The sequence below is a fragment of the Amyelois transitella genome, chromosome 17 (assembly GCF_032362555.1).
Source record: "Amyelois transitella isolate CPQ chromosome 17, ilAmyTran1.1, whole genome shotgun sequence".
Lineage (NCBI taxonomy): Eukaryota > Metazoa > Arthropoda > Insecta > Lepidoptera > Pyralidae > Amyelois > Amyelois transitella.
The window spans coordinates 5,867,185-5,879,788 of NC_083520.1; the positions used below are offsets into that span (position 1 = coordinate 5,867,185).

The 12,604-nt window shown below is 34.1% G+C and overlaps 1 protein-coding gene across 1 annotated transcript in view; it reads left to right on the forward strand.

Annotated features, from left to right (window-relative positions):
- Window positions 1-4,393, forward strand: part of LOC106140401 (uncharacterized) — a 43,755-nt gene extending 39,362 nt beyond the window's left edge. Inside the window, exons 3-4 of the mRNA XM_060948711.1 lie at window positions 3,964-4,057; window positions 4,235-4,393. Of these exons, the coding sequence (XP_060804694.1) occupies window positions 3,964-4,057; window positions 4,235-4,393 (253 nt within the window). The remainder of the gene's footprint in view (window positions 1-3,963; window positions 4,058-4,234) is intronic.
- The last annotated feature ends 8,211 nt before the right edge of the window (window positions 4,394-12,604 follow it).

The following is a 12,604-nucleotide window of genomic DNA, read 5'->3' on the forward strand; positions in this document are numbered from 1 at the left end:
CGAGATTTCTTTAGGACGCATTATTAATTATAATCAAAATATATATCTTTTTCACCATTTCTTATTTATTTTCTGTATAAGCCTTTCCCCGCGACATAACCCGCCAAAAATTATCAATTTCAATTCCGTGTAGCTATAATTTGCTTATTAGACGTGAATTTCTGTATACCTACATGAAAGTAACGTAAAGTCTGTCAACAACGCCGTCATGGAAATTAATGAAGTTTAAAACAACAAAAAAACGCTCGCAAAATAATTAAAACATAGCGTTAAATGTTTTGAGCTGCCTTCTAAGGAAGGAGTTTATCATCTTGTTGCACATTACCCGCTTTTCGCAATTAACCGCAGTTTCAGGTAACGGCCGCATGACAAACGACCGGAACTAGCCGGGGGCGCCACTATCGCTTAATCTCACCGACGACAGCAACCAGGTTTAACGTAAATTAAGATATTTATTATGTTTTTTGCTGAATAAATAAAAGTGATTTAAACGTAACAAGAATTTCTTTAAGAAATTAACGTTTTATACTATTTCATTTCTTGGAAATATTTTTTGGTAATTCATACATCAAGACAATAAAAAGACAACAGAAATAAAACCTCTAGCAGAAATTAGTTTCATTATGTACATAATCCTCTTAAAAAGTGTTCGTGATGAAGTTTCGGTTGCCGGTGCTATAACTAGCAAGCTTGTTGAAAATGCTGCGAATAATGCAGGCTTAGCGCGAATAAGTTATTTATCATTTAATATGAAAATGCTAGTTCATTACATATATTTGTAACATAACAGTGGAAAACCCTCATGCAAATACAAATAACTGGAACAGTCATGTCTTGCATCACCATTCCCATAGTAATAAGGCCTGCAAATTAACATCTATTTATTTTATTATATATTTGATACTGCTTTATAAATTTAAATTCTATAAAGCAGTATCAATATATTCGACTTTAGAACTGAGCTAATTTTTAAACGTGTTGCGTTTAAAAATTAGCTAAGTTCTAAAGTCGAATGTCTTTGTTAGGTCTATTCTCAGTAAAAAAGCAATTTCTTTTCCATTTAGCTACACCGCTTTGTATTACCCCTGATTAAAACTTATCCCATACAAACAGAACTGTTAAAAAGAGTTTCGCCCGCAGAAAAACGTCTATTCCACGACACGGGGCTAAACGGGAACCGTTAACGTTAACGGTTATTGCCCACCGCCCCACTATTCCCCTTAAATGATCTCCTATTTCATGATAACACTGCTTGAGAGATCTCGCATTGTTTAATGGCCATTGTCCCAGCACTCAGGGTTTAAAAACTATTTGAACATTTTCATTTAGGTAGAATTTTCATTCCACTATCAAGCTGTTAACCAGCTTGATATTTTATTATATATTTGATACTGCTTTATAAATTTAAATTCTATAAAGCAGTATCAATATATTCGACTTTAGAACTGAGCTAATTTTTAAACGTGTTGCGTTTAAAAATTAGCTAAGTTCTAAAGTCGAATGTCTTTGTTAGGTCTATTCTCAGTAAAAAAGCAATTTCTTTTCCATTTAGCTACACCGCTTTGTATTACCCCTGATTAAAACTTATCCCATACAAACAGAACTGTTAAAAAGAGTTTCGCCCGCAGAAAAACGTCTATTCCACGACACGGGGCTAAACGGGAACCGTTAACGTTAACGGTTATTGCCCACCGCCCCACTATTCCCCTTAAATGATCTCCTATTTCATGATAACACTGCTTGAGAGATCTCGCATTGTTTAATGGCCATTGTCCCAGCACTCAGGGTTTAAAAACTATTTAAACATTTTCATTTAGGTAGAATTTTCATTCCACTATCAAGCTGTTAACCAGTTTGATAGTGGAATGAAAATTCTACACGTCACACGTCTACACGTCGTCGTTTAAGCAAAGAAGTCAGACTAATGAATTACGCAAAACAGACGGATAAATTATTACTTTTATTACCGTAAAGGCACGCAAGTGTATAAGACTCCCGTTCATATTTTTTTTCAAGGGGATATTCTCTATTCAACGGTCTTTATAAGTATGCCTACTGTTACGATTAAGATTCAAGATTGGAAAAAGAACAACAAAAAATAAAATAATTTTCCACTTAAGATTTTCTTATTATCGTGTTTTTGAAGCAATTTAATAGAATAGCCTAAGAAACAATTGAATAAAAAGGAAACTAAACTAAATCCAAACAACTATTTCAACTTAAGTTAAGAAACTTGTCACTTTAACTTATTTATATTAAGGATGTTTCGTCCCAAAATAGATCCGGGAAAGGGTCAACAGATCTTTGTAGATAAACACGTGTTTGTATACCTGCCGTCCTTTAATTTCGTCGACCATTCCAAATTTCAGTGAAACGTTAGAGAGACGATAACGTCGAAGAAAGTAGTGCGAAGTGCGCATAAAGGTTTTTAATTTGTTCGTGCGTTCCCTCGGGCGTGTGCGATGTTTGGCCATTACAGGGCTGCCATTACATCGACCGTTAGGGCTCCTCTACGTGTTGGATTCGCGCCCTACTAACTGGGATACGTGCCCGGAATCCAGACGATGTGGCTATCTCTCAAATGCACCGAACATCAGAAATCCCAACGGCCTTAACGTCCCGTGACTTCCTTTTCCTGGAGTTATAACCTCTTCAAATACGACCTTGAGTATTTTTATGGCGGTGTGAGCTTAAAATATGAAATGAAAGTGGGTCTCGTCGACTCCCTTAGCTATGAATATGACGCATTGTGAGTGATAAAGGAAATAGAAATGGTATAAAAATGAAATATGTATTCTGTTCATTTTTAACATCCGACGAAAAAACGACGGTACAAGTATGACGCGTTTGTCTGTCTGTGGCATCGCAGCAATTTTTACTTTCTAGCTTTTAGTTTAGAAGAATAAATAATTGAATCTAAACACTTTTTAATCGTTAAGGCGTTAAGACGAAAGTATTTTTTTTTAATTTTTTATTACAACAAGTCTTGCACCCACCGTCTTCAATTATGTAATATAGCGGAAGCATACTTTATAGCATAAATCAGAGGCTTCCACGGGCTACAGACGTGCGTGGTTGCAGGTAGAAGTCCCACTAATTCCTGCCGAGAGACAAACGGCCGCGGCGGCGTCAAAATAAATTAATGATAATACAAATAGGTATCCTCTCACCACATACCAAGTTTGTAAATACAAGAAATATAAGTACAAATAATAGATGGCTGGCGTATTCACATGACGCTTTTGTATTTGGGGATGTTCTCTTCAATTTGAAAAGTATAATAAATAATTAAAACATTCCTCTGTTCATACAAAACTACAACACTCTACCATTCCATTATAACTAATCTCTTAACTTATAAATTCTGCAGCATATATAAAAAAGACATGTTTTTTGCAAATCATTTGCAATAGGTACTATAATATTCAAATTTTACTAGTTCAAAGAATTTTTAAGCTTTTCTGTAACATTAAGGTAACATCAATTAAGTTAAAATTTTCACAACAAATATTCCAGGTTTCTACTGAATACTTTTCTGTCGAAAAATTATATTGCAGCACACATACATGACGCCACATTCACAACACATCGTAAATAATGGCGGCGATACAGTGTACACTATAACTTGAGATACCCACATTATTAGTGGGATAGCACGCTTTAAATAAACAGACTCATTTATAAATGTATGTATGTGTTTATACCAATTATATTCACAGAAAACATAGAACTTATAGTGATAAACACAAGACACAATGGTGCATAGAGTCTGCTTATTTATAAATTTACGTATTTCATGCTAATCTTTTTCGAGTCCAAAGTTTTTTTTTTTTTTTTATCAACACAATCCTGAATTAGAAAATAATTACGCGAAGCAACTGCATTCAAACTCCGTGTTTTACGGAAAATTCGGCCGTAGGTATATATGCTTGATCTTTATCAAAATCTTTTTTTTGTGTACAGGCACAGCACGCACGCGCGCATGGTGGTCAGCGGGGGAAACGCAGTCTACATTGTAGGGACATTCAAACATCTTGGCACCGATGCTGATTTTAAGGTAATCACATCCTACCGAACATTGAAATATATGTTTATCACTTTATCAATATATTACCGTACTGTGTGGTTCACGACACCTAAAAACTACAGGATATAATAACACGAAAAGATGAGGAAAATAGATAAGTATTTGCTACACAACGAACTTATTACTTAATTTGGTCTTTCCCAACAGTTATACCTGACAACGAACGTGACCCAAGCAGACTTTAACATGGGCTACACCATGACCGGTACCCTGGAGCGGGGCTGCCGGTCCACGAACAGCTTCCAGATGACGCACTTCGCCGTACTGCGGCGGTGCGACCACGACACACATCTCAAGACTTCTTAGAGTCCATCCATTCGACACAGCCATAGTCGAAGATCTAGCTAAATACGGCCATGTGAAGTTTTTCTTCTCACTGTAAAGTCAAGACGACCTTTATACAGAATTTGTATGCATTTTCCACCATTTTGTTACGCGAACTGCTCTCGCGGAGTCTAGCTACACCCTTGTGTTTAATGGGTTACCAAAAAGTTTCATTATACGTAAAATTTAATAAAGTATTGCCATTTGTAATAACTGTTAATGGTCTTATCCTAAAGGGTTTTAGCTCTTTAAAATTATTTGCCATAAAAATATATATAAGTACATCAAAATTGTTGGAAAAATTTAACATTAGAACAACCCATTCAGGGTATGGTCAATAAACTCACTTAATTAACAAAGGTGTGTAATATCTTATCTAGTTAGTACTTAACAGAAATAAATACTTTTTTCCCATAGGAACACATTCTGATAACAGTTTAAAAAATAATTTGGTTGCCAAAGAAAATCATTTGTAATCCCTATTACTCTTTAACTTTATAGTAAAGACTGCTTAAAAGACTAAAAGAAATATAATTTCCCCTTTAGATAATGACATAAATATCAAATTGATGATTTTCCACATCACCACATACGACTGATAACATTTTTATTCTTAATCTATGAAAATATAGGATATTATTATATTCTTTATTTTTTCTTTTCCAATGTAATTCCAGAAATTGTATACTTAATCAGCGGTAAGGTATCGACTGTTCCTATCATGTATTCATTAAAAGAACTCATACTTTAATATAATTTTCTCTAACTTAGTTTCCTACTGTATATCATAAATTCAGCGAGAACTTTTGAATCTATTAGGTGCTGTAAGGTCGATGTTCTTAAAATAAAAGGCCCGTAGCTAAAAATCAAACTTGTACGTAAACAAAAAAAAAATTGTGTTGAAGTACACTGAAAGAATAGCGTTGTATATGGTTCCAGCGAGCGGAATAAGAAAGTAATAGACAAGTTTAAATTAAAAAAATATTACTCTAGTTTTATACCTCATGGATGCTCAGTTTTTATTCCATCTTTATTTTTTTGATATTTTCAAACTCACCACAATTATTATTGAATTTCTTAAAAACACTTAGAAAACTTGCTACCAGGTTTTCCCATTAAAGGACTAGATGTCTTTTTTGCTTGAAAAGTTTTTATTTTAAATCCTATATATCCTAATCCTAGCTGCCACCAAACGCTAAACTTCGCTATTCTTTCATGTAAACAAACTCTATACTTTCCTAAGTAAATAATATAACTTAATATCGCTTTTGCGAGCATGTGTAGTTACTAGAATAACATGAATTGTGGAAATATTTTGCTTCATTGATATTATTAAATGATCTCAAATAGAATTGCTAGTCATTGAGCTAAGTTAGATTTAAGGTAATATTGCCAAGCGATATTGTGATCTCAGACATCTGAATATAGAATAATTCTGCATTTGTAGTAATGAGTCATCTCTGGTAGATTATAGGTTGTATATACATACATCATACTTATTTAAGGTGTACAAATGCTTGAGCTGAAGAAACGCTCTGGGTAATGTAGAAATAATATTTTTATAAAATATGACTTAATGTCTTAAAGCTCAAAATATTTCAGTATTCTATGTGCGTAGGCTTAATCAATTTCTTCTTAACGTATATTTCCAACTTCATTAAATCTTTAATTAATATAGTTGTTCGACTAAACCAGGAGTCAAGCGTACCTGCCTCATTGATTATGTGTGTATTGAACACAATATAAGTATAGGTAAGTATGTAGTGGATATTGTATGCCATATTTCCTTTGAGGCGCCACCGCATGCGAGTGTGGGCTTACCCTGCTCATCGAATGTTTTACAAATGAATTGAAATTCGTTTTAAAATGGCTGTGAGCGAGATATTCTGGCAAACCTTCATGGTCCAGTGAACAAAATAATAATATATTGGTCCGTGGGCGCATCGATCGCGGATCGCGGCGGCCCCTTATGCCACATAAATGAAAACATATATTTCGGTTACAAGAGCAGTGAAGCCTCGTAAATCATCTCGAACCTATATCTAGATGCAGTTTAGATAATATTGATTCCGAAAACTCTCTCGTTTTTCTCTTGTGTAAATTTACGCGCAGGTTTTGACAAATCTTATTCAGATAATAGTGAAAAAAGCGCTGTTCGAAAAAAGTCAAGCTTTGTTAAACTCCTCTGAAGCTTAAGCTTTCAAGGCCATAGTTCAACCTTGGCACTACTTTTTAAACCTACATATAATCAACTAATACGGTTATTTTAATAGTGCTATATTCAATATGCATAAAAGAAAAAGATAAACATATTATCTATATATCAATTTAAAAATATTATTATTATTAAAAAAACCGCTAAGCCAAAACCACCACGTGTTAAAATAAGATTTTCTTGCAATTTAGCAAACCTTTACACCGACAAAAAGTAAAGAATTATTTTCGGGAATTTCCACGAAAGCATACCCGTACAAAAGCTAGAAGTCGATTGAATAATTATTGAGAAATATACTTATATAGCAGCACAATCCAACACAAAGAAAATGAAGCAGCCTGCAGCTAAAAACGACTTTGTTTAAAACTTATGTTTATTTTGGCATGGCTTCTCTGTACTAGCTTTAAGTAGGTCGTAATATTAAAGTGGGTTTGTTTAGCGGAAATTTGTATGTGAAAGAAGTAGCGCAAACACATAAAGTGTACGTGTGGTATACACAGATTTCCTCTAAACTTAAACCAAGAAGTTTAATGTAAAAGGGTCGAAACACAAACGTCCAGTATCGCACTCCCTCCAGTGTTTACACACATCATTTTTGTACAAAGTTATGAGTATTTGAACAGCTCTTATTTAATTCGGCTATTAGATAATCATAGAAATCTAAATAACTTAACAAGTGTGATTTAACATTTCCATGTGAATAGCATAAGCATGTAGTGTCTTCAAGTTACGTGTTGTAGATATTTTTATCTATTAACTAAGTAGGACGCTTTGCTTGAATACTATAATCCACATTAACTGAGGGCACGATAATACGAAGTATTCTGTCAATCGATAAAACCATAAAAATCGGAATATTTTATAAGAATTTTGCGTCTTACATTCACGAAATCGTAATATTGAAAATAGTTCGACATTTCTTACAAAATGACACAGGTTTGACGTTAGCCTTAAAACCGGGATCGCTTCCACCGCAGTAGGAATTTCATGAAATTGTAATAACGTGCGCCCGGCCCCAGCGATCACTATCTTTCGCAACTTTGTTAAAATCGCTAACTTTTCTCATTACAACACTTTTGTCGCTCACTATTTTCACATTTGCGAATAACTATTCAATGAGCCAGTTTGTTTGATTTTTACTTTTTTAATATATTTTTTTTTGATCCAGTCTTTTCGCAAATTTCGATTAACGTTTACTGTCACATTTAAATTATTTAAGACTAAGATAATTCACCAAAATACTTATCATTGACTATTTTCATTATTTAAAACAATAAGTAATAATATTCATAAATCAAAATATCTCATAGATATATCAATTTGTTATATTTCACTTTTAATCTTTAGTGAAAATACTATGTTTTTTAGATTATTAATTATAGGAGCAAATTCTATAGTTTCTAAAGCTTTAATTATTATGTTACTTATGCTAATACACTTTCATTCAACTTTCTTACTCTTAAAAAATGTTATGTGCCAAATAATTTGAGGAGCTTCTATCCTTACATTTATAATAAGTACTTACCTACATTACATATGTATGTATCTATTGATCAAATGTTGTAAATAAATTGCTTTCTGTCTTTCCTACATCGAGATGACTCAAATAAATGGTATGAATTGTATGAAGTTTATTTTTTTTCTCCTTTCACGAACACAGGTTAATCTACATTTTCATAAATCATAAAACAATCACACAACGCCACAGAGATGGTCAATGTAAATCACCTCTGTGGCGCAGTAGTAGTGCGTTTGTCTATGACGCGGGTTCGAATCTCGGGTCTCTTCTTCTTGGCGTTAATCTCATATTTTTCAAGCGAAGCCTGGGGTTCTACCTCTTGGCTGGTCAAGAGGCTTCCGACTTTTGACATTGACCTCCTGGACTGGTCATGTTTTTACACGGAGCGACTCCCGTCTGATCTCCGCAATTCATGCAGGGGATTGTAACCGTATTGGATTATGGTAAAGATGAAAGGAAAGAGGTGAAGAGGTCCTTTTTTAGATTGCAGGGAACCACACGGCGCAAATTGAAAACCCTGTCTCGGAGAGCCTGTCAATCTTAAAACGGCATGCCGTTGACACAGCACCAGAGATTTTTCTGTCTCATAAATATTCATAAATCAAAATATCTCATAGATATATAATACAGCATATGTCAATATTCAGTCCGATTTCCATACGAGCACAAGTGTGCTCTAACATAATAAAAAAAAATGAAAATTTGAATATATAAAATCTTCGTCTTATTGTTTTAATAGTCTCAATGCCTGCATGTCCCTACAAAATGCACATAATAAGTTAGATGCATTTTGTAGGTACTTGTAGACATTGCATTTCCTGTAATTTCCTAAATATAAAATAACAAACAGATACAATTAGTCTATTTTTGTCCCAGAGAAAACTATCTCCATATAGATACGTATTTACTATAGAATACACAATCGTAATACAAATTAATTTTATCTCAACCGCATGAACAACCCCTACTAAAGTGGCTTCCAACTTTGTGCAAACATAACATTACTGATAAGTTTGTCGGGGCTCTAACTCGATGACGTCATTCGAACAATGGCGGCAAGATTAAAATATGCAGGCATTGTGGGCTCGACAAAGGCGAACAGTCCACAAGGCAGATAAACAAGGATTCTTCCTCAAGTACCATGACGCCACCCGTTAAGATTGCACCAAATTTCCTCCAACATTCCCTTAAACTCCTGTTCTTTCCGTCTCGTAATTTGTGTAATATATCTGGTTATCTCGACCGCCTAATCCAGCCCCAGGTGCGTCGCTAATTTTACGTTATCTTGCGTTAATATTCGTGTAAATTGATTGTGCTTTACACGAAGTAGCGAGAAATAAATGCTGTATAATGTCCTTTTTGTTCTTGATAACCTTGATTTAGATACGTTTAATTTTCTCCTTTTTTTGTTTTATTCAAATGACAGTTAATAAATAAAAATATGATTAAAATATTTCTCACTATTTAACTAAAACAGAAATAGAAATGTGTAAGGAAATAACTAATTGGAAATTACTAAGCAATTTTGTAATAGATAAAGGTATTAATTATTATAGTCATAGGAAAACCTTATATTTAACCTTTAGATATTAATATTTCACGCAGGTTCAAGCAAACAGGCAAAATAATATTAACTTAAATGGTCCATTTTCTTTCCCTTATTTCAACCACAAAATCTAGGTCTTAATTTAGGAAGATGAATATTAACCGACGTAATTTGAAACTCTGAAGATATGAGGCACGGCAACCTCAACAGTATATCACCCGCACGCTCGGCTTCTTCGCTGCTAATCCGCATAATAAAGACTCATTTTCAGTACAGGTACGCTACGTGGCCCGCCAGAACGTTAACCCCTATTAATATAATTCCCTAATTTATACCCGGGAAACGTACTTTGTTCTATTGTTACACTTATTGGAACCGCTGAAACCGCGGCTTTCAATTACGGAATCCTCACCAGTTATTGCTTTTACTTCCCTAATTCTCATTACCAAGTGTCGTAATTATCCTTCTGTAAGTGGCGATTAACGACACTTCATTACCGCTCTTAAGTTTCTTAACTTCGCTTGCTTGTTGTGGTTTGGAGGGTGCAACTTGAGAAGAACGTGAAGAATCTACCAAAAACTGGAGCGTTAAGGTGTATGTAATAGCTAACCGTGAGAATATCTTTTTTTTTTGTTACAAGTCTAGTTTTCTAATATAGCTCTTATCTGCATTTGTTGTTTGATGGTAAAATATTCAGCGGTTTGAAATACCTAACTTTTTTTTACCAAATCATTTCTAACATAACATTATACTTAATAGTATTAATAACCCTTATAGGATAGACAGAATCAATGCTCTTGAAGACTCGAACAAGTAGGTATACACAACCACTGACACTGACTGACACACCTACATACATTTTTGACATATTTATACCTTACGGGATAGACAGAGGCAATGATTTAAAAAAAAACTAGAACATAGGTTATACGTAACTAAGACTGAACAATATAGGTGTTATTGATTTTTAACTAAAGCTGAACTATATTATAGGTACCTATTTAGATTACATATAAACATCTATAGAGCTTTGGTATGTAACTTAAAGGATTCGCTCTCAAGTCACGTATTGCTAATAGATGTTAGCACAATAGACCATATATAAGCGAGGTTAATGCTATCATTTGGTTAGTTCCCCACACAACATCCGATTCGGTTTTAATTTTTATTTATTATCTTTACAGATTTATATGATACAAATGATTTTTAATTTTATAAACGAAAAATTCAATATTTTGTATAAAATTTTCATTTTAAATAATAAAATCTCAGTATCATTATAATCCTTGTTATCATATAAACGTTAAAAATATCCCAAATCATAACGGCATCCCTCTGGTACCATTGGGTCCAGGGGGTGGGTAAGTCATTATTTTTAAAACACAAATGCATACTTGGGATTCTTCTTTTAGGCAATGCGCTATAGCAACCTTACCTTTCCCTATCTGAATCTGATTTTAGTCTTTTCTGTCTGTAAGGGTTAAAGACTGTATAATAGAAACTGCATCAGATCGTGTCTTTGCAGTAAAGCGCACTGCATGTAGCCAGGTAGGTACTGCATTCTCGTATTTCTTGTGATACGTGTTCGACTGCTCGTGTTTTGTTTACGGCTCCTTGCTATCGTATTAGACGCTATATTATTATGAATTGCAAGATCGTGCTCGTGTAAATTGCGGTACATACATACAAGGATAATATGATACAATTATCTGTAAGCCCAACGAAAACAAAACACACACACGCACATAGAACACTTACATATTTATTCGTCTTTATCTCTTGCGGGGCAGACAGAGTCACAAAGCGTGGTTCAGGTTCAGCTTGGATAAATAATGGGCGCCAACACGTCTATTCACTTTTTGTTGATTATATCCACTTGTATCCACCAACCCAGGTAGTGAGTGGATGAAACAATTTTCAGCACTCAGTGCAACTTCTTAAGAACAAATCTCACCCAAACAACTTACTACGGCTTACGAACTTTTTTGTTAAAAACTTTTGTTTTTTATTGTTCTGAATTGGCAACACCCGGGGTACTAAAGGTGCTCCTTGTGAAAAAAGTTTCAAGTAACAACTTTATGTTAGAGAAAATTATGACGTTTTCTTTGACATTTATAATGCCTTAATAATGAGCCATTATCCCTTCGGAAGAGAAGTATGATTTTATGTACGAGCAAATGTTATGTATGTACATTTTACGCTAATTTATAACAATTGATTAATTAATGTATTTATTTAATTGGTACACCGACATTATACATTCAATTACAGGGACATAATATCTTGTTCTTATGAAAACAAAATTGAGTTAAATAGAGCTGAATTTATTGTTGCCTTGTCCTGGAACATTCACTATAATGAAGGACCACAAACCATTGGTTTTTGTTTCACTTTAATGAAGGACCAAGGAGGATTTAATACAACAAGTTACAAAATTCAAGTTGTTATTTTATTAAAACATAATAATTGTCCATGAAATAAAGGGGTAGGCTTATAAACTCGGGATTCCTCTTGTAGGCGATGGACTAGCCACCTGTCACTATTTGAATCTCGGTTCCAACATAAAGCCATACAGCTGAACGTCGTCTTTCAGTCTTTTCAATATTGTTGGCTCTATCAACCCCACAAGGGATATAGTTGTGAGTTGTCACTATATACATATGTATGTGTGTATAAAGAAAATATATAAAGTTTATAGCAACGATGTCCTCTTTCTACATATATCCAAAGGGCAGGATATCCAAAAAAATTGTTAGTTTTGTCCTTGCCGATATACAAAACAATAAAGCATCATATATTTAACAAGACCATACCCACAATTTTATGCAATCGAATCGAGGCAGAGTCGAGCTATTGTTAACATGCCATTTTACTTCGCTAGAGGGAAATCGGGGCGTGCCGTAAAATCGGGGA